The 24,066-nt window shown below is 37.2% G+C and overlaps 1 protein-coding gene across 1 annotated transcript; it reads left to right on the top strand.

Annotated features, from left to right (window-relative positions):
- The first annotated feature begins 1,321 nt into the window (after window positions 1–1,321).
- tcirg1b (T cell immune regulator 1, ATPase H+ transporting V0 subunit a3b) lies at window positions 1,322–23,819 on the top strand. The gene is made up of 20 exons (XM_058797921.1): window positions 1,322–1,479; window positions 2,625–2,744; window positions 2,878–2,956; window positions 4,185–4,321; window positions 5,434–5,529; window positions 5,612–5,800; window positions 6,474–6,556; window positions 8,418–8,511; window positions 8,620–8,832; window positions 11,055–11,205; window positions 14,228–14,367; window positions 15,685–15,842; window positions 17,466–17,556; window positions 17,699–17,817; window positions 18,342–18,555; window positions 20,217–20,330; window positions 20,434–20,523; window positions 21,151–21,271; window positions 21,357–21,528; window positions 23,029–23,819. Exons 2-20 carry the CDS (start codon window positions 2,628–2,630, stop codon window positions 23,120–23,122), a joined length of 2,472 nt encoding a protein of 823 aa, XP_058653904.1. The 5' UTR covers window positions 1,322–1,479; window positions 2,625–2,627; the 3' UTR covers window positions 23,123–23,819.
- The last annotated feature ends 247 nt before the right edge of the window (window positions 23,820–24,066 follow it).

Genomic DNA, 24,066 nt, shown 5'->3' with positions numbered 1-24,066 from the left:
CTGGAGTGTTATCCCTGTAAACTAAATATAGATTGCTCAAATTCATTAAATAAAATTATTGAAGCGTCTACTCCTTTGACTACTTTTTTTTTTTTTGTGTGTTTAAATTGCTTCTGGTCTCTCACTGTGTACTTTAAGTATAGGTCTCTGCATTGACTGGAAAAGCTCATGAAGCGTCTTAATGAAGTTGAGGCTGCTTTCATCCACTTCAGCCCAGTGTTAAACCATACAGCTGTATTTGAGTAAATGCATTTATGCCACCTCTGACCAACATTTTCAATGATGAGATAAATGGTGCCGGATTTGTTTTCTGAATATCTCAAAAGAAGATGTAGAGACATTAATATTTCACAAATAAACACCAAAAACCGTTACTTGAGCTTAACAAGATGTGTTTTACTCCAATGCATCAAGATCAGGTTTGTACTGTGAGTCAGTGGCACAGTATGTTTTTTAATACCCATGGAATGTGTGAGCTTTATAAGGGAAGTGAGAGCACTCTTGTTAACCTTTGGCAGTTATATCCCAGCTAACACTGCCATTTCAAAGAAATTGTTTTTCTAGCCTACATCCCCTTGGAACATTTTAGGTGGTCCCTATCTTGGGCAGTGTTACAAACTTTATTTTAGTTAGAAATGGAGCTAATTAGTGATTGTAGATGAACAATGCTGTGCCATTTTCATAGTATGTTGTATCCTGTATGTGTTTTCCCTTTTTGTTTGTTTATTGTAAAATCAATTAAAAATACAAATAAAATCTAATGGAAATCTTAAAAAAAGGACAGTAATGTTTTCCTCGCTGTGGTATATTCAGATACAGAGAGCGTTATTGAAATTATTTGAGAATCGCATTAATATATATATATATATATAATTTATTTTTTTTTACTTGAGAATTTGCACTTATGTAAATCTTATGGCTAGTAAGGATATACCACAGTCGTTTGTGATTACTGAATAAGCAATTATTTATAGGCTAGTTTATTTTTATTTAGTAAATTATTCGATTTAAAAAAAGAAAAAAACAAAAAACGAACCTGAGACAAAAGAAAACAAAAACAAAAAAACCGTTGAGATACTTGTACTGGGTTCATGATTCAGCTTAATGAGCGCCAGCGCCCCCTACAGGGGAATAGCAACTTTCTTTAATTTAAATTTAAATTCGCAAATCGCGCAGAATTTCTTACACACACAAAGACACGATATAAATATTCATCCAAAATATAGATTAAAATAGCATAAATCAATAACAACATTCTGGCTCATAAAAAAAACAGTTGGTGGCCCCTGGAGTTTGTCCCTGAAGTCACGTGATGCGGTTAGTAACGTGACTCTGGAGGAACGGGAAGTTCGTGATTCTCTCAGCTGTTACAACTTTATTCTTTCAAGAAGACACGCCGTGCGCTCCGTTACAAAACATTCATATCCAGACGATAAAAGTGAATCTCTGTCGGTGTCGGTGTTGGTGTTTTATCACCCGGTAAGTTTGCAGATAGTTGATGTTTACACTGGTGATTTCTCTGCTGCTTACATTGTTTGATGCATATTCTGTAAACACACAACATCACGCTCGTTTTCTGCCAGTTTCGACTCTTTCAGCATTATCTAAACATTATGAATACCCTCTGATTAATGCGTTTCGTGAGGGTTTATAGTGTCAGGGAAGCGAAAATGAAACTTTATTGTGTTGTGCATTATGCAAATTAACACAGTCAAAAGTATATTAGATAACATAATGTGCACGGAGGAATTTTAATAACTTTCCTCATTAAAAAAAATTATAATGTCTTATAATGTAGCGGAATTGCTGTAGAAAGAGGAACTGTAGCCCAGATTTGTATTTTCCTGTATTTCAGCATTGATTCAGTTATCGTGGGCTTGACTTGTTCAGGCTCGTTTGGCTTCTGCTGTTTCCAGTATCTAAAGATTTTGGTGGTAACTATTTTATATATTGTGCAGTTATGTGTCCATCTGCTAGTAAATAGCTATCAAAACCTGTGATGATGATGATGCATGTGATCAAAATGAGATCACATGGTCTAGATGTCACAGTCAAAGATCAGGTGTTTTTAAAATACAAATACCAGTGCATTGATTTTCTGATAAGTGTGGTATTTTTTGATAAGTGTGGCCCAAATGTAGTAATTGAGTAGTTGACAAACACCACCTTTTTACAGTCAACATCAAGATTATAGATGGAAAATATAAAGGACAGTGTATAATTTACGTGCTTTAACAGGTTAGCTTTTCTTTTCAAGTTTTTCACGATTTCGCAATAACCTTTTAGCCTTTTATGTTCAATGAAATGGTTCTGCGAGGTCATGGATTAATTTATTAAAAGGAGGTCCTAATAATTATACAAAAATGGTGTCTTGTTTAAAATATGTTTGTTAAATAAATAAATTGTTAAAAATATTGATTTAGTTTGCCCATGTAACCCCGTGATTTTACAGTCACAGGTGGCATTATGAAACCTAAAAAAGCCCTCGGAGAGGAACGCGCACTCATGCTCACACGCTTACTGACTCAAAGCAGAAGAGGAAGTGCTGTATCTGTATTTTCCACATTTCCAGACACAAAAGACCCATTCTTGCTGTTTGATTGTGTGATCTGTGTGTGTTTCAGGTCATGGGCTCTCTGTTCCGCAGTGAAGAGGTCTGTCTGGTCCAGATCTTCCTCCAGTCGGGATCCGCTTACAACTGTGTCAGTGAACTGGGAGAGCTGGGAATAGTGGAGTTCAGAGATGTGAGAGAATTCATTCTCGCTGTGTTCTTGAGAAACCCTTTACGTGGTTTATAAAGTGTCTCTACCTTACATTGACTTGCCGATGTCACAAAGAAGATCATGACGTGTCTTTTGTTTGAAATCCTAATCTCAGCTGAACCCGAATGTGAACGCGTTCCAGAGGAAGTTTGTGAACGAGGTGAGGAGATGTGAGGAACTGGAGAAAAACTTTGGTGAGTGTGTCACTCCTCAACTCGGGGTTCCTGCGCGGTTTGGAAAAGTATGGAATTTGATTTAAGTCATTTCTAGATCTGGAAAAAAGAAAGCGGAGTATGGAAAAATATTAGCATTTTAGTTTTTTTATAATAGAAAATTTACATGACTGAATGAATTCAAGGTTATGCAAGATGTTTTGGGTTTCTTCTCACGATATTCTTAGTACCGTATGACACAGCCTCAAGAACCTTTGCAAAAATAACAAATATACAGACTTTTATGTGCACACGAGAAACCATTAAACTTAGCATATAGGACAATGCACACTGAGCCACCTATTGTGCCATCAGCGCGTTTAGCGGTGTGGTTTCTTGGCCTCCACAGAATGTGCATTAAAGAGTCCCAAGGCCTTGAAATATGACATACTGCCCTAATGAAAGCCACATTTTGAACACTTTTATTTATTTATTTTTTGCAATACCAGTCTTTTTTTATAGACCACTGAACTTGGCAAACAGGACAATGCACATAGCTGTATTATGCCATCAGCCCATTTCATGTCATAGTTTTTCTGTTTCTGCAGAGAATGTGCTAAATTGGATATTAGGCCTTGTTATTAGAGGTAGAACCACAGGGAAAGCCAAACTTTGAGCAAGTAGATCTCTATTAATTCATGTGCATGCTCTTTATTCATAGTTAGATGGCAGTGATGCACAACGGAAATAGGTTGTAACAACATTATTTATAACACAATTACCTGTAATCTGGAGCCTCAGGCATCGAGGTAATCTCAAGGTAATCATTTCCGGTTGCATAAAAGGTTTAGACTAGTCTTAAAAGTTAGTCGGCTAATTTTTTTCTTTAAGGCTGGTCATAATTTTTTTTTATTTAGTGACAGAAAAATGTAGATTAGTCTAAGTTGAATCCAAAAAATAAGACTGATTACTCTTTGGTTAACTGCTAGTTGGTCAGACTAGTACTTAAGTCACTGTCTTAATATAGAGGCTTAGTTTATGCAACTGGCCCCTGTCTCTTTTGGACAGTTTGTTTACATAATCATGCTATGATATCATGTATACACAATTATATTATTAAAACACCCATTAATGATGTGATGCATGGATTTTTACACGTCTGAAGCATATAAAGTGAATAAACTTGTCTTCATTAGCTCACCTTTTTACGTGAACGGTGCCGTTTTATGTTGGCTTGAAGGTTTTTAAACAGTCGCTTTCTTTGTTCCAGTGTTTTTGGAACAGGAGATTGTCCGCAGTCTCTCTCAGAAACTGCAGCCCCCCATCCCGACCCCTCCGGCCCCTCAGCCCAGAGAACTCCTCACCATCGAGGAGGAGAGTGAGCGCTTGGCCCGAGAGCTCAGGGAGGTTTGTAACTTTGTGTTGTTTCCATGCAAATGTGTTTTATGTCTGCTTTTTGTAAAAAAAATAAATAATCAAAACTGATCCTATTTGCTTTCTTGTTCTTAATTTGCTTTATTACTTTCTTCTCCTAACTACACGCAATGCAACAAGATTTCAGTGACAAACAATTTGTCTGTCCACACCAGACGCGACAGAATCAATCAAATATCACAGCCAATCAGAAGCGTGTGTGGGCGGGCTCTCTCTGGAAGAGCACCGCACTCGCAACATGTTTCAGTTTATAATCTAATTCATAAATATTAAACCTTTTTAACATTATTAAATGTACATACGAAGTGACTGACAGCATCTTGGTTATGGAATACGCTTGTTTGCTTTAATTTATTTTCAAGATCTGAGGTAAGCTGTATGTCACGCAGTATATTCAAACTCGCATTAGACACTTTTAACGTTGAATAAAGCACATAATAAGTACCTGAGCTTACTGTCATAGTTTGTATGTTGCAGAAATAGAAACCGTTTCTAAAATATAAATTTTTTCGTGTTGTCGTTGCGGCTGGTTAGGACAGAAACTCAGAATAACTTGGAAAAGATACCTTTTATTGTGGCGTCACGTCACAATTAGTTGGGACACTGTGTTAAAGGGATAGTTCATCCAAAAATTTAATATCTCATCATTTATTCACCCACATGTTGCTCCAAACCTGTATAAAGTTCTTTCATCAGCTGAACACAGAAGAACATATTTTGAATAATGTGAGCAGTCAAACAGTTGTTTGTTCATAGTATGGTAAAAAAAACAAAACAATGGAAGTCAGTGGGGAGCGGAAACTGTTTGGTTACCAACATTCTTCAAAATAATTTCATTTCTGTTTAATGTAAGAAAGAAACTCGTACAATTTTGGAACAACTTGAGATTGAGTAAATGATGGCAAAGTTTTTATTTTGGGTGAAAATCCCTTTCGCTGTAAATGTTTTTTCAGTGCTTTCCTGTTTATAGTCACATTTCCATTGTCATTATTTCCCTGTTAATGCATCACATTAGTGTTGTTTATTAAGTATGGTGGAAGTTGTTTCATATCGTGTTTAATGCTGTCAGTTTTACACACATGCAGGTGTCCAGGAACAGAGACAGTCTGCGGTCTCAGTATACTCAGCTGTGTCAGTACAGAGGGGTTTTAAAACAGACACATTCACTCACAGCCTCACAGGTAGGAACTGCACTTTACTGTCACAATACATCCACTTCCTTCTGTTCCACGTAAGCATCGGTCTGGTTGATGTATATCATAGGCCCCGCTGGTGTCGTTTGAGCCCGTGGGTCTGGCAGAGAACCGGCAGGACGTCCGGCTGAGCTTTGTGGCCGGCGTGGTTCATCCGTGGAAAGTGCCTGCCTTCGAGAGGCTGCTATGGCGTGCTTGTCGTGGTTACATCATTGTGGACTTTCATGAGATGGAAGAAAAACTTGAACATCCTGATTCTGTGAGGCATAAAGCATTAATAAATATTATTAGATTCTTGCATAACCAGATGATGATGTACATGTAAGAACCATTACAATGTATAAGATTATAGTGTTTTTTCTTTATTGTTAGATTGTAGAAACATGTACAATCAAAGCAAAAATTATTCAGACACCAGATATAATTTTTAATATTTTTTTTTTTTTACTAACGAGTGCAGGACACTATAGATCATTTATATAAGTGAGGATAGCAAAATAAAGTGACAGATTATACCCAAAAATTCTTCATACAGTGGACTGCCATAAATTGATAAACATTTGGGACCAAAAATGATTCAGACATTTTGACCTGAGCATGTTTTGCGTAAGTGTTTTTCTTTAATTGCTAATGCAACCTTTTTACGCCACAGACTGAACAAAATGAAGCATTGCTTGGTAATTGGTTGACCTAAACTGGTATTATCTAATTGTTTGCTTAAATTTAACAGCTGACAGCTATTAAATTTGGATTGATTACATAGCATTCTATCAAAGTTATCAGACATTATCAAGATGAACTTGTTCTGACGCAGTTTAACTCTTGAGTTCTTGTCATATTTTATTACCATTTTCTGAACTATAGCGAATTAACTGTGATATAATGTGAGAAATGTCGGTTTGACTGCATGTGTTTTTGTTGTTTTTCCTCAGGGTGAGGAGGTGCAGTGGACCGTGTTTTTAATCTCGTTCTGGGGAGATCAGATCGGTCAGAAAGTGAAGAAGATCTGTGACTGGTAGGTGATCTGGATTTGTGGTTTTGAAGGAAGATCAAGGGTCAGGGTTCCCACAGTCATGAACAACCTGGACATTTACCAAAGGATTTAAACAGTGTGATTTCTATACTGAAAATCTAATGAATCCCAGAAAACTCATGGAAATTATTAAGTTCTTGAAAAGGTCATGGAAAAGTCAGTGCTGAAGTATTTCTTTGGCTACGCATTCTTTTTGATTTTCTATCACAAACTAAACTCTATAAAATATTTAAAATTCATTATCCAGTCATCTGGAACCAGAAATAAAACCTTGTGGGAACCTTGTCCTGATGTGAAAATTATGAATGTTTGATGAGTATTTTCCCCCTGTCTTTAACCGTCTGTCAGATCAGTCACATTTTAAGTGTTGATTAGAAGTGACAAGCCTTTGAGTACTTTTTTTTTTCAAATACTTTAAAATGAATTTTGAGTAAATACCGTAATGATCATTTCATTAAAAAAAATATATATATATAAGTTAATTAATGTATTAGTTAGGGATGTCGGTTTGACATGTTAATTTAGTACAATTAATTAAAAAAAATAAATGCATTAAAAAAATGCTAACACATTTAATTATGACTTGCAAGTGCATTCCATAAAGGGGGTATTACAATTTTGGTGAATCTCTTTTTATGTTTTTATGAGTTCACAGTCAGCACAGTCTTATCTGCTACTACAGACAGCACATCTGGTCAAATCACACTTAACAAGAGCAAGGCACAAAATATATCGCAACCATTTAAAAAAAACTCTTATTGATCAACCCATTGGTTCATTTTCATACACTTTTCTGTTTAGAGGTAGTTCATAAATGAATTTGTGAACAGGTGCACCCTAGTAAAAAGTAATACATTTAAAATACTTTTTTTTTTTTTTCATACTAAGTATAGTTTAAATCTATTAACATATTTACTGACAGATAACTCGAGTCTGATATAACAATTATAATTAAACTTTAGGCATACTACTTGTGCACAATGCACATTTCTTAATATTAAGTCTAAAATGTGTTTTAATGTCACTTAACTGCTTAACTGTCACCGTCCCCTCTGTGGGACGCCTACATTTACTTCACTATTTTACAATTAAATCCTAATCTAATCATGACAAACTATATATCGTTGGAAAGGTCTAAGACTCCTAAATGGTTATTTTACCACTTTTTTTGTAAAAAAAGTGTTTCCTTATGTAGGAAAAGTAATAGATTAATTTATAACAAGCGTGGACCTGAAAAATCTACGTCATAACAGGAGTTCTGACCTTTGTCACAGAAAGTCTTCTTAGTTGCCTTTTTCTCTATTACGCTTTAGAAATCATAAGAAATTATATATCAATTGAAAACTTTAAAATCTCAAAATTCTCATCCTTTGAAACCCATTTTAAAATCAGACATTGCATTACCATGGAAATGGTACATCAAAATGTTTTCAATCATGAATTATAAAAATTTAAGTTTGGATGGTGCACTATAATGTCTATGTTCAAAACTGTGAGTGACAGTTAAGGGGTTAAAGTGCACCTTAAGTATACTTGCAGTAGTTCCACTTTAGCACAATTAAATATACTAAGTGTATCTTTAGTTGGACTTCAGCACTACTTCCGCACAATTAAAGTGCATTAAGTAGAAAATTAGTTATTCCAATTTAGCAGACTTTAAGTATACCAGTTTAGTATACTAAAAGTACAATTGCAGGGTATTTTATTAAGTACATAAATATGAAAATGTACTAAGCATAAAATAAATGTATTTCAAATAGATTTAAGAATACTTATTTTTCACTAGATCAATGTACTACTTCCTTGTTTATTCAGTTTTCTGCTATGTTCCACACACACACAGCTTCCACACACAAACATTCCCCTACCCTGAGAGCCAGGCGGAACGAGAGGAGACTCTGAATGGACTCCGAGGAAGAATCGAGGACATCAAATCTGTAAGTGCAGTATTAATCACAGTCAACACATCTTTAATTTTTTCACATCTTTCAGCCATACAGTCTCAGAGCTTCCTCACAGTGTGTCCATCTCCTCCGTGGCTGTAGGTCATGGGTGAGACGGAGCAGTACATGCAGCAGCTGCTGGTGCGAGCGCTGGCCCGTCTGCCTGAGTGGATTGTGCAGGTTCAGAAGTGTAAGGCCGTGCAGACCGTGCTGAATCTCTGCAGCCCATCCGTCACTGATAAGTGCCTGATCGCAGAGGCCTGGTGCCCCGTGAGCCAGCTGCCTGCCCTGCAGAGCGCCCTGAGAGAGGGAGGGGTGAGCGTCCACCGTCACTACACGTCTGTCGCTGAATGAAAATTAGCCCATGTTTTACTCACCCTCAAAGCATCCTAGGTGTATATGACTTTCTTCTTTCAGACGAATCCAATCTGAGTTAAATTAAAAATGATCTTCGCTATTCCAAGCGTTAGAATGGGAGTAGGCGGGTGTTTTGTTCAACAGTAACAGTAAGGAAAATATCCATATTTAAAATGTTATAAATACTTTTTTCTCACTTCTGATGACTATCATACGTGCAAACCGTTCCAGCGGATGACGTAAGACGTACGCGTCAGCAGAAGTGAATATATGTGAAAATATGGATATTATTCTTAGAAAAACACATGGATTGAGAGAGTTGAACTTGAACTTGGAGGCCTTTATTCACCCCCCGGAACCGTGTGAGGCACGCTTTATTATAGATGTGCTCACTTTATTTGACTACTTTTATACTGTTACTTTTAGACTGTTAACCGCCTATAATTTTTAATATAACTCCGATTGGATTCGTCTGAAAGAAGAAAGTCATGTACTCCTAGGATGCTTTGAGGGTGAGTAAAAAAAGAAAGAAAAGAAATTAGTTCGTTTTTGGGTGAACTAATGCTGACCAAGGTGCTCTAACTCAATACAATGATGAAAAAATACAAAGTTTAAAAATGAAATCAACCATTTAACCCATAAACCCAAATAAAAATCAGGAATAAGAATTTAACTCGCTAAGACCAACATATCCAAAAATTATAAATAGGCCTGAGGAAACAGGTCAGGAAGAGGTTATAGCTATACTAATAATATGCTTGGAATGGAATATTAGAGCACTGCATACTGCAAAATATATTCTGCATACTGCAAGGTCAGGTTGAACACATTGTATTCTGAGATGCATTAATCCACACACTGTGCTTTATTGCATATTGCAAATGTAATGCACACTGGGTAACACTTGGTAATACTACTACTCCTTTCATACGCATGCAAATGTATTTGTTAATATCATGCAATATACCTGAGCTAACATTATTTGTATTTTTATTAACAAACATTAACATGGATTAATAAACACTGTAACATGTGTTGCTCATTGTTAGTTGATGTTAGTTAATGCATTAACTAATGAGACATTATTGCGAAGGGTTAGTGGATACTGCATGGTTCTTTCATTTCAGAATTAATTTAGATATTTTTGAGGTATATAAATTCAAAGTTGTCAGAACTGTCCTCTTAATATCACAGAGAAGGAAATTTGTTATTAAATTTGTTTTTAATAAAACCCCAACATTACTGTGGTGCAACCAACATGCTGAAAAACACCTGCAGTAAAACATGATCTCATTTAGAAGACATGGGGCCAGATTTACTAACAGCTCATGCCAGCGCAAACCATCTTTTGGTGTTAAAATAGCACTGTCAAGATTTACTAAAGACATGCAGTGGGAAATTAGCGCTAAAAAGGTGTGGACAGTTATTTTTGCGCCTGACCTTATTGAATATGCATTTGTAGGAGTTTCCCTTTCAGATGCAAATTTATGGGAGGAGAGTATTAAAATGAATCGCTCAACATGATTTACTAATGTTTACGCTCGTCAAATTACTGTTATTTGCGCCATTATTTAACACCCAAAAAAAGCATGTCTTAAACTATTTTGCTCCTGTGTTGTAAGTAGATGAGCATCGGATCTACTCATTTGCGACTACGCTAATTTGCGCTGCGCTTGGTATATTGTATCGGTCGATATGTAAGTGAGATGTTGTGTCTCTGTTTTCTTTAATTTGTGCATTGTTAGTAAATCACCCGCAGAAATTTCCATGCCCATCGGTGCTGTTTTGGAATTGGAATTGCACTAATTTGCCCCGTTTAGTAAATCTGGCCTATGATCTCATACAGAGCAATGTTATATGATTCGACTTCCCAAATCATAATAATGAATGAATAATTCATTATAGTTGTTTAAAAATAAACAAAAAAAATATTTCTAAACTTCACACATGCTGACAGAAGGAGAAAGCTTGAGTAGAAACTCCACCCACTCATCCATCCATCCTTCCACACCCTGGTCAGATGGTGTGTGGCGCGTACACACACACACACTGCATTAGTGTCTCCAATTCACCTGCTGTATGTTGCATGTCTTTGGCTTGTTGGGAAATCCATGCAGGGAGAACATGCAAACTTCACACAGGAAAGCCTCTTATCTCTGAAACCTGTCTTTCTCTCTCAGAGGAAGAGCGGCAGTAGTGTGGACTCCTTCTACAACCGCTTGCCGGCCACCACGTCTCCCCCGACACTCTTCCCCACCAACGCCTTCACTGCAGGATTTCAGAACATAGTCGATGCCTATGGAGTGGCGAGCTACAGGGAGATGAACCCAGGTGACGCACGCTCACTACACACACCACTAGTTTAAAGGAGTCATCGGATGCCCATTTTCCACAAGTTCATATGATTCTTTAGGGTCTTCATGAAAAGTCTATAACACATTTTGGTTAAAATTTCTCAATGGTATTGTAAAACAACACCCTTTTTACCCTGTCAAAAACAGCTCTGTACACAGCGAGCCATTTCGGTGCATGTCCCTTTAAATGCTAATGAGCTCTTCTGTAGATAAAGCTGGATCACGAATGATTTGCATGAACATAAGCCCTATTCAGATGGGACTAAACTACATTGGAGTTTCGCTTCTTATCACCTGACATCTGCGATTTTTCATGTACCAATTCGGTCGGGACTAACATCTCTGTTTATTACAGAGGTGGGAGGGTCTGTTTTGTACATCTAGGCGTTGCAGAGATCACACGTTCTGTATGCGTGCATTGCATATAGTCATTTGGAATGATTACCATAGTATAACCACAGTTTTACTACAAATACCATGGTGAAGCTACACTCCCCTCCAAAAGTATTGGAACAGTGAGGCCAATTCCTTTATTTTTGCTGTAGATTGAAAACATTTGGGTTTGACATCAAAAGATGAATATGAGACGAGATCAACATTTCAGCTTTTATTTCCAGGTATTTTCATCTGGATCTGATAAACACAACTTAGAAGATAGCACCTTTTGTTTGAACCCACCCATTGCTCATGTGACCAAAAGTATTGGAACAGGTTGACTTAAATTAGATTAATGTGAATAAGACTTAATATTTAGTTGCAAATCCTTTGGTTGCAATAACTGCATCAAGCCTGTGACCCATTGACATCTCCAAACTTTTGCATTCTTCTTTTGTGATGCTTTTCCAGGCTTTCACTGCAGCTTCTTTCAGTTTTGGGGGGGCTACTCCCTTCAGTCTCTTCTTTAGCTGGTAAAATGCATATTCTATAGGGTTTAAGTCTGGAGATTGACTTGGCCAGTCTAAAACCTTCCACTTCTTGCCCCTGATGAACTCCTTTGTTGCTTTGGCACTATGTTTTGGGTCATTATCTTGCTGCATGATGAAGGATCTCAGTTCAGTTCGGTTGCATCTTTCTGTAAATTGGCAGACAAAATGTTTCTCGAGACTGAGTTCATTTTGCTGCTGCCGTCATGTTTTACATCATCAGTTAAGATGAATGAGCCCGTCCCAGAAGAAGTGATGCAAGCCCAAGCCATGACATTACCTCCACTGTGTTTCACAGATGAGCTTGTATGTTTGGGATCATGAGCAGATCCTTTTTTCTCCAAACTTTAGCCTTTCCATCACTTTGGTAAAGTTAATCTTTGTCTCATCAGTCCATAAACTTTGTCCCAGAATTTTTGAGGCTTGTCTCTTATTATTCTTGCTAATGAGTGGTTTGCATCTTCTGGTGTACACTCTGTACTTTTGTTCATGAAGTCTTCTGCGAACAGTAGATTGTGAGACCTTCACTCCTGCCCTCTGGATGTTGTTGCTGATGCCACTGACAGTTGTTTTAGGGTCTTTCAACTGCTGATGTTTTCCTTGGTCTACCTGTTTGAGGTCTATTTCTTAGTACACCAGTGGTTTCTTTCTTCCTCTGGCCATAGACAGTACAACCATTCGAAATGTCCTATGTTTGTACAATGGCTCTGATTGATGCTCTGATCTTCTCTCAGCTTCACAATTGCTTGTTTTCACCCATAGACAGCTCTCTGGTTTTCGTGTTGGTTACACATCTAACGATAAATGCAGTCTGCACAGACAAAATCCAAATCTGAAACTGAGCGCAGACATTCAGTGCTATTTATTGTTTGAATAATCAATATAATAGGACACATTAGGGCAACAAAACTCACCTGTCAGTCATGTTTCAATGCTTCTGGTCACATCAGCAATGGGTGGGTTCAAACAAAAGGTGCTATGTTCTAAGTTGTGTTTATCAGATCCAGATGAAAATACCTGGAAATAAAAGCTGAAATGTTGATCTCGTCTCATATTCATCTTTTGATGTCAAACCCAAATGCTTTCAGTCTGATGCACACAGCAAAAATAAAGGAATTGGCCTCACTGTTCCAATACTTTTGGAGGGGAGTGTATATGGCTAGTGGAGCAAAACTGTGGTTAATGTGTGATTTACTTTAGTTTTACTATTTTATTTTTATTTGTATTAAAACCATGTTTTATTTTCATAAAGGTACATATGTAATGAAAACATAATGTAATTGAGTGCAGAAATGAATGAGTAATCTTACCTGACGCTGATATTACAGTAGCCAGTCTTAACAGTTTACGTGATCTGGCTCTTGATTTTTATTATTGTTATTTTTTTATTTCTTTGCCGGGAGGCAAACACATGAAAAATGTGTGCGGTAAGAGCTTCTGGTAGTTCACGTTGGCCAAAACACACAAGGAAACGCGTTGTGAAAAAAATACCGTCAGCAATCACAGACATTCGCATTCGGACGGGATTAGTTTTCTCAGAGGATCACTGAGTTTGCAGAAAAACAGTAGGTATTACTCTGGAATTATTACAGAGGTTGTGTGAGGAAAAACACAGACGTCGCAGATTCGGACATGATTAAAATCGAATAGGGCTATAGACACATTTAAGTAGATTGGGGGAGCATTCCCTTCAGAAACAAATGTAATCCACTGCGTCTTCAGCAGCTCAGATGTCAGGAGTAAATGACGACTGCTATGTTCATTATTACATCCAACAACAAAACACCTCAATCAGCAATCGTGGGAGGGGCCTGTGCCGAACTACGTCACTCTGCCAAGAATCTGTGAACGGCTTGAATTAAGAAAGGGGTTATGATTTATGGGGGATTTAAAAAAAAAAAATAAAAATACCGGGTGGATATTTATCATTATAGGGTGGATGTGCACGCACACACTGCCAATACACATTTCAGTTCAAACAACAAATAAAGTGAATTTTTCATCCAATGACCCCTTTAAAAGAAACTTAACTCCATTCTCATGCATCTTTTACTGTCTGTTTTCACGCGTCTGCAGCTGTCTACACCATCATCACGTTTCCCTTCCTGTTTGCCGTCATGTTTGGTGACGTTGGGCACGGTCTTCTGATGACGCTGGTGGCTCTCTGGATGGTTCTGGAGGAGAAGGATCCAAAACTGAGGAAAAACACTAATGAAGTAAAAAAACATGACACGGGCACTCATTTTCTTTTTCTTTCTTTTTTTTTCAACACTCGAACAACTTGCGTTTTCGATAGTGGAATTTTTAACTTTGATACAATACCTTATATTATAAAATATCCGATAACAGTGAAAAAATGTCACAACATTAAGGTTGTAAAATTTAAACGGTGTCCAAGTTAAGACAATATTGCTCTGAGGAGGATTATGTAGTAGTAGTAGTAGTAGTAGTAATAATAATAATAATAATAATAATAATAATGTTTTTCATATTTTAGGAAGAACATATTGTAATATTGATACTTGTAGCTTCACTATTAATTTCATAAGTGTATTAATTATTTTACTTAACACTGCAGCAGTAAAGTTTTATGTACTTTGATTTAATTTCTTCACTTGCAAGAGTTAAGCCCTCAAGTGGAAAACTGCAAAGAGACCTATAGGTCAGGGGTGTCCAGTCCTGCTCCTGGAGGGTCACTTTCTGCTGAGTTTAGCTCTAGTCCTAATTAAGCTCACCTGAACCAGCTAATCAAATCTGCGGATCTCTAGGGCTGTGTTCCACTTCACATTTAGACACGCACTCGCACACTTCCCTAATAACTTCCCCTCTGGGAAATCCCTGCCACCATTTTGAAGTGCGTCCCACTTCGTGAAGTGGACAAGGGAAGTTTATATGAACTGACCCTCGACCACTCGATTTTTCATACTTTTTATGTAAATTTCAGGCAGCTCCATACACCACAATGCAACACGACTGTGACGTCACCGCAGATCACGTTTAATTTACCGCCACCCCAAACCACTCTTATATCAATTATTCAATGATAACTATTTTAATATAATTGTCAGTTATTTTTTTTATACATTTATTTATAACAGCTTATACCTTATACATAACGTACATATGAAGAGTTCAGATGCAAAAGCCTCTGTGCCATTTTTCATTGCCTTTAAAGTGAAATAACTGAACATTAAATATAGGGCGTTCTGAAGTTCAAGTTTGGTGAACTAGAAGATCGATTCATCATGGCACGAATTAAAAGCACATGCATTTAAAACTGCAGCGCAGAGTAGATTGCATGTTTTTTTTACATTTGAAGTTAGTGAGGAAAGGGCATAAAAAAACGAAGTGGAACGCAGCTCAGAAACCTCCAAGCAGTTGTGCTTATTTTGTTTATAACAACAGGTTTGCTTTATATTATTATTAATTATCATCCACAAAAATCTTGAATATTATGCAAACATCAAAACACCAGATGCTCAAGCAGTGTTTTTATGCATGTACTGATTTCTTGGGGTCTCTTTGTGTGTCAGATCTGGCAGATGATGTTTGGAGGCCGATATCTCATTTTGTTGATGGGGCTGTTTTCTATCTACACCGGAGCCATTTACAACGAGTGTTTCAGCCGGGGCCTCAACACCTTCTCCTCAGGATGGCACGTCCGGCCCAATGCAGAATACTACAACTGGACGTACGACACACACACACACACACACACACACACACACACAAGTTCATCTATTTCAGTAATTCGACTCAAATTGTGAAACTCGTGTATTAAATAAATTCAATGCACACAGACTGATGTAGTTTGTTTTTGCTTCTTTTAATTGTGATGATTTTGGCTCACATTTAACAAAAACCCACCAATTCACTATCTCAACAAATTAGAATACTTCATAAGACCAATAAAAAAAAAAAATTTTTGTGAAATGTTGGCCTTCTGGAAAGTATGTTCATTTACTGTATATGTACTCAATACTTGGTAGGGGCTCCTTTTGCTTTAATTACTGCCTCAATTCAGCGTGGCATGGAGGTGATCAGTTTGTGGCACTGCTGAGGTGGTATGGAAGCCCAGGTTTCTTTGAGAGTGGCCTTCAGCTCATCTGCATTATTGGGTCTGGTGTCTCTCATCTACCTCTTGACAATACCCCATAGATTCTCTATGGGGTTCAGGTCTGGTGAGTTTGCTGGCCAATCAAGCACACCAACACCATGGTCATTGAACCAGCTTTTGGTACCTTTGGCAGTGTGGGCAGGTGCCAAGTCCTGCTGGAAAATGAAATCAGCATCTCCATAAAGCTTGTCAGCAGAAGGAAGCATGAAGTGCTCTAAAATGTCCTGGTAGATGGCTGCGTTGACTGTGGACTTCAGAAAACACAGTGGACCAACACCAGCAGATGACATGGCAGCCCAAATCATCACTGACTGTGGAAACTTCAAACTGGACTTCAAGCAACATGGGTTCTGTGCCTCTCCACTCTTCCTCCAGACTCTGGGACCTTGATTTCCAAATGAAATGTAAAATTTACTTTCATCTGAAAAGAGGACTTTGGACCACTGAGCAACAGTCAGTTCTTTTTCTCCACAGCCCAGTTAAGATGCTTCTGACGTTGTCTCTGGTTCAGAAGTGGCTTGGTAGCCCTTTTCCTGAAGACGTCTGAGCGTGGTGACTCTTGATGCACTGACTCCAGCTTCAGTTCACTCCTTGTGAAGCTCTCCCAAGTGTTTGAATCAGCTTTGCTTGACAGTATTCTCAAGCTTGCAGTCATCCCTGTTGCTTGTGCACCTTTTCCTACCCAAATTATTCCTTCCAGTCAACTTTGCATTTAATATGCTTTGATACAGCACTCTGTAAACAGCCACACCTTTCAGTAATGACCTTCTGTGACTTACCCTCTTTGTGGAGGGTGTCAATGTTCGTCTTCTGGATCATTGCCAAGTCAGCAGTCTTCCTCATTATTGTGGTTTCAAAGAACAAGAGATACCCGGAATTTATACTGTAGGGATGGTCATTTATTCAAACTCAAATTTAAATATTCTAATATTTTGAGATACTGATTTTTGACTTTCATGAGCTGTAAGCTCTAATCATCAAAATTAAAACAAAAAAAACTTTTGAAATGTTTTACTTTCCATGCAATGAATCTAAAATATATGAAAGTTTCACTTTTTGTAATAACTTACAAGAAAAAATGAACTTTTTCACGACATTCTAATTTGAGATGCACCTGTGTGTGTGTGTATATATATATATATCATAAGCCCAAAGACATTGCATATTCTGAAAGTCTCTGTCTGTCTGTGTGTGTAGAGAGGAGACTTTCAAACGTTATCCGTATCTGTCGCTGGACCCCAATATCACAGGCGTTTTCACTGGTCCTTATCCTTTCGGCATTGATCCGGTAAGTCAGACAAATTACTGTGGAAATTACAGTGCAGTACCCTTTTCTGTTATTTGTGTTGATAGTTTGACTTGAGAGTAAGATTTCTCCTTCATTGTGTTGGTATCAGAAATCCTGAACAATAATTCTTTATCTCCCTCAGATTTGGGGTCTGGCCAATAATCATCTGACGTTCCTCAACAGCTATAAGATGAAGATGTCTGTCATTATTGGAGTCATCCATATGACCTTTGGTGTGTGTTTATCCTTTTTCAACTACATGTAAGTGTTTTTCTTTGCTGTTCTTGAGGATTTCTTCATGCTTTCTGCAAATTGGTGTCTTTTTTTTTTTGTTTGTTTTTGTTTCTTGAGGTGTACTTAGATCAGACACTGTTATAATTTAGAAATAAAAGGCCTGATTTAACACTCTGAATTATCAGTTACTTACATTTTGTGGCATTACTGTTCGGTCCATATCTGAATCAAACAAATACTGCTCTAGTGAGACAATCGCATGGTTGAAAATAAACATTAGGATTCTTTGGAAGGTAATGTTATTTTTAGTCCATCGATCGTGTTGGTGTTATTTTCCTGTCCATTTAAAGCATGAGTGGGCCGGGATGAAGAAGCGATGATGAAGTACCGCTTATATTTGTATTTATAACTTTTATTTGCTTTGTCACATCATTCCAGTCCTGAGGTTTTCTACTTAATAAAAGCTTAAATCATTTCATTCCCATTTGAAACATGTATCATTTAAGCCCAGTATGTATCCACTTGCTTGCTCTTCTCCTCATGCTGTGCAGACACTTCAGAGATATCAGCAGTGTGTTTCTGGTGCTGATCCCGGAGCTGTGTTTCATGCTGTGTCTGTTTGGATACCTGATCTTCATGGTCATCTATAAGTGGGTGGTGTACGGCCCCATGACCTCCGACATCGCTCCCAGCATCCTCATCCACTTCATAGACATGTTCCTGTTTACTGAGAATAAGGACAACAAACCTCTCTATACGGGACAGGTGTGTACCTGTTATGATGTCATCTTTGTGTTGGCATCAAAAAGCAGACATTTGACTTCCATAATGACTATTAAAATGTCTAAACTATTACTGTCTAAAATGGCCTGTTTTTAAGGGGCGGGTCCTTTAAGGCTCCTCAGTAATCAGCCACTGTTGTTATGATTGGCTAACGTCACTGCGAAGGAAACACTATCAACACCCCTCACTATTTCTTTGTGAACTCTCCATGACACTGTGCCTCAATTGACCTATCGGTAAGCCCCTCCCCTCGAACACAGACTAGCCAATAGCAGTCGAGTATCAGTTGCACGGGGAGCAGAACTTCGACATCTTTAGGTTTCAGCGCTGTAGAGAAACACTGGAAGATCCGAAGCTCGCATGCTGTTAACAAAATCATTGTTGAAACATTTGCAGTTAGCTTACTGTACGAATAAAAACTCTATAACAAAATTATAAACAATGAATAACTGTACAAGGCCAAAGTATATGCGTATACAAAGCATAAATCTTTCTTCAGATTTCAGAATGAGCACTTTGTGATTTGTTATATATATATATATATATATATATATATATATATATATATATATATATATATGTATATGTGTTGAGGTCGTGTCCGTCTGATGTTTATCATGTTCATCTGATGTTCGCTACTGTAATGTGTATATGAACGTAACTTTTTAATAAGCAGGGGAAATTCCCGACATTTTTTAATAATAACCGTTTACATGCCTAGGGAGTTTGCATTGTAAAAATGCACAGGGATACTTCAGATTTAAAACGCTGACTTGTTAGGTGATGTTTTCTCATTAAATTCGTACGATTTCCTATTAATTCAATAGAATGTATGGGAATACTGGGGAATACCAATATGGCGGCGCGGCGGCTTCACTTTCATGACGTCATGAGCAATCCAGTTCTCTTATAGATCAGTGGGACTACCACGATCAAGGCACAGACATGTAGCAAGTCCATGTGACATCAGTGGTTCAACCATAATTTTATGAAGCTATGAGAATAATTTTTGTGCGCAAAAGAAAATCGTGGTTGTACCTTTGATGTCTATGAAGGGTCGGAGAGCTCTCGGATTTCATCAGAAATATCTTAACTTGTGCTCCGAAGATGAACGAAGGTCTTATGGGTTTGGAGCGACATGAGGGAGAGTAATTAATGACAGAATTGTCATTTTTGGGTGAACTATCCCTTTAAGATCATGGACTGTGTCAGAAAGTGAACGCGCATCTATATACTGTATCCAGTTTAGACAAGATAGCATCAGTGATTGTAATTTCTATTTGCTTTTGACATGACGCTTACATTCAGTGTGATCAAGTGTCAGCCGTCAAGCGACTGAACGCCAGTGGGCAGGGCCTATAGTGAGAAGATTACTATTGGTCGATGTCTTACTCTGGAGGCGGTGTTTAGCAAATGTTTGTGCCTGAGTGATGTCATCTTGCACCTCAGATCCAAACGAGCCGTTTTTGGAGCTTGATTAAATAAATGCTTTGTTTATAATGAGGAGGATGTTTTAAGCTATGAAACTTGCAGGATGTGTTAATGGTACAAAGACCTCTTATATGCCAAAAGATCAAGGCAAATTTGATTTCTCATGTCATGACCCCTTTAATCAGACTCGTTCGGCCTCGTTGTGTCTGTAGACGATCGTGCAGAAGGTGCTGGTGATTGTGGCTGTGCTGTCTGTTCCTGTGCTGCTGCTGGGGAAACCAACACAAGAATACATCACACACAAGAGGAAGACAACTCCGCTTTCTGTGAGCAACCCTTCTGAATTCATCTACTTCAGTGTTTGGGAATGGACCGCATACAGTTTTCTGTTTGTGTGTGTTTGTGTAACTTTGCTCTCATTTTCTGTAGGGAGACAGACGTCCTTTGCTAGCAGAAAACGGCTCTATAAATGCTCACCAGGGAGAGGTGGATGCAAGAGGAGGAGGAGAAGAAGAGGAGGTAAGAGGGATATCTATTAACTAACTAATAGCTACGACTTTTGCCTCAAACTCCTCTATTTGCTGCTTATTAATGGTTTTTGGTTTTGGGTCAGATTAAGGGATCTAAAAAATGGTCATGCAAAATAAAGCATTAATATGTGCTTTATAAGTACTAATAAATAGACAATATGCATGCTAAGCTACTAGTTAATAATAGTGAGAATTGGTCCCTAAACTAAAGTGTTACCATTCATTTTTATATACTGGTTTCTCACATTATTTTTGAATGTAACAGTTAAGTGTGACTTACTGAGTCAACTTGTGTGTTTTCTTCTCAACAATGCGATTTTGACCTGGTGCAACTTATTGTATTTTCCAGAAGTTACAATAAACTTGAACTTAATGTTTTGAAGCTTCACATTTAAAAAGGGCACAAAGCATTTTATAAATTCTTTCCTTGGGAATCAAACCCATGACCTTGCCATTGCTAGCATGCTGTATTATTCCAGGTCTTCTGAAGTCGTATGGTAGCTCTGTGTCACAAACATTACATGAGGAGGAGTACATGATGACAGTATTTAGGTGAACAGTTTCTTGGATTTGCTATTTTTATGATATCTTCTTTCCATCTTCCGTTGTCTGTAAGGAGTTTGATGCAGCGAACGTGTTCATGCATCAGGCCATTCACACCATCGAGTATTGTCTGGGCTGCATCTCTAACACGGCCTCGTACCTGCGGCTCTGGGCCCTCAGCCTGGCTCACGCTCGTAAGTGCTCTCGTGTGTTTCACTGCTGCCGTCATTACTGAGGAGGAGCATCTGGTCACGCTGTGTGTGTGTGTGTGTTTTTCAGAGTTATCTGAGGTGCTGTGGTTAATGGTGATGAGGATCTCCTTCCAGCAGCTCAGTTATGTGGGCTCCGTCATCATGGTGTTTATATTTGCTGCCTTCGCTGTGCTGACCGTATCTATCCTGCTCGTCATGGAAGGCCTGTCCGCTTTCCTACACGCACTTCGACTTCACTGGTGAGAGAAACATGTGCTCAGCATCCCGCCGAGTCTTAAACTAGGCTGCAATCTAACCCCTTGCCTGTATACACTACCATACACTCAAAAATTATTTAGACCTAATTTTAAGATTTATGTACTTGAGTTTCATATACATTGTCCATTCACTTAGGTTACACAGTTTTAACAAAGTAAGTAAAATGTAATGCATATTTGTCAGTCATATGTAAATGGAATGGGTGAGAAATGGGTGGGATTTCTGGAATAGAACTAAACAAATTTATGCTAATTCCAAGCAATTTGATTAAATGCATTTTGAAAATATATATTTAAGTTAAGTTTAAGATATAAATTTAAGAAACTGACATACAGTATATACATCGTATTAGGTTTATTAGTTTACGTTCAAACTGTAATCCAGATACATGGAAATTTAGGCCTGTCAAAATGAATTAATTACATTCATATGTGACCCCAAAACACATTTTTGGACACTTGAGGCACGCGAACAGATCTGGGGTGCGTTTCCCAAAAGCATCGTTAGCTAACTATGGTCGTTAGTTCCATTGAACTCTATTGGTAACGACGGAGCTTGTGACCATAGTTGTTTTTGGGAAACGCACCCCTGAGCTTTACATTACAGCTGTAGTTCATCACATAAACAAATAAACTTGTTTCACAAACTTTAACAACCAGGAAGTGTCTAAGACATTTTGTCTTCATTTGAAAGCTAAATAATATATTTTAAAAACTTAATTTTGTGAATTGTTTTGATTCCAATGAATTCTTGTGCTATATATATATATAAAATAAATGCCTTCTGTTCTTTTTTTTTTCCTTCCTTTTAATTATTTATTTTATCTATTTATTTTTGATATTCAAAGAAATTTATACTTTTCTTTCTTTTTTTTTTTTTTGGACTCAAGTGTCCAAATGCATTTTTGGGCCACTGTATACACACAAATTTGATCTAAATCCCCCAAATTAAGTAATAAAATAATGTAATGTCTTTGAAATATCTTGTTTTTTTATTCCTCACAACTCTTTGTTGTGTTTAAAAAAAGAATGTGGAACACTTTATTGAAACTTTGGACAAAATCTAAAAAAAAATTAAGAAGATGAAATTCTGATAATCTTGTGATGAGATCTTTATAACAGTAAAGCAGACTACTTGCATAAATGCATATATATATTAGTTATTAGTGATAACTTACCACTCTGTATCTCACAGTAATATGTCTTTATAAATAAATTTGTGTACCACGACCTGAACATGGACGTTTTTTACTGATGTACAAAAGAGCCTTTTTTTCTTGATAAAGTATAAACTATAAATCAGATGACAAAAGGCATGTATTAGATTGTGTACAGCATGTTTTTCAGCAATGTTTTGATTGATTATAGGCCTTATATATTCCCTCATCAAACATGATACAGTGGGCTTTATATGGTTATTTAGATTCATCATACTGTACTTTATGATCAGATTTCTGACTTCTCTCTCTCTTTCTGTCTCAGGGTGGAGTTTCAGAATAAATTCTACAGTGGAACAGGCTACAAACTCACTCCGTTTGCCTTCACATCAGAAATCGGAGCTCTCTCTCTGAAGTGACCCATGAACCTCCTCTAGCAGTCATGGGACAGAGAAGAATAATGGAATTATTTTGCTGGGGCACAAAGTGCATTTTAAAATGTATCATGGATTTATATTTTAGCTTAAGTGCCGCTGGACCTGAAAAATCAAACATGAAAGATGTTTTAGCGCCCTATTATGCATCCACATCCATATCTTTGACACTATGCTACATTATCTTTGAAACTATATTTGAGTACATGGCACACGTCTGATGCTGAGTCTTTTAGTTGAATGAACATGATTTTTAATTGAAGTCTTGAGTCCACATAAAATAAAGTTCTTTTAACGAATGCTCCATAATCAGGTGTATCATGATGACAGCCATCTAATTATGGTTTAATGCTGCACGTACAAACCGTTTGTACAATTATGAAATAATTTGGCAATTAATCACAAGAATATGTAGAGTTTAAATGAAATAAAGTACATTTAGAATATTTTCTCACAATGACCTAACATAAAATTAAAATCAGTTTTAAAATGAGTTTGCTCATTTTCAGGTTGTTAATCAATAACTTGAAACGTTTTGATTTACAGCATTTTTCAAAGGGAATAATCTTCCGTCCATGTCTTCTTTTATTGTTGCTATTCTATTATCACAATGAAGCGTTGTTTTAATTATGGAGCTGATGTCAAGCCCCACAGTTGTACTTGATGATCAGTAAAGACCAAAGCCTTTCAATACTGAAAAAAAACATGTTTGTGTGTTTGATGTATTATTCACTGCGGATTGCAAAAATAACATATTTTACACAGAAGAGTGAGCAATTGTGCACATTATTATTATTATATTTTTTTATTGCATAACAAGAACAGTAACATAACATCCATATATAGAGGATCACAGTGTATTCAATTATCAATTACATTCATAATAGCATCAAAGGAACCAACAGAAAGAAGGAAAGGAATTTTTTTTT

The sequence above is a fragment of the Onychostoma macrolepis genome, chromosome 14, assembly GCF_012432095.1.
Source record: "Onychostoma macrolepis isolate SWU-2019 chromosome 14, ASM1243209v1, whole genome shotgun sequence".
Classification (NCBI taxonomy): Eukaryota; Metazoa; Chordata; class Actinopteri; order Cypriniformes; family Cyprinidae; genus Onychostoma; species Onychostoma macrolepis.
This window is presented reverse-complemented; position numbering and strand designations above follow the sequence as displayed.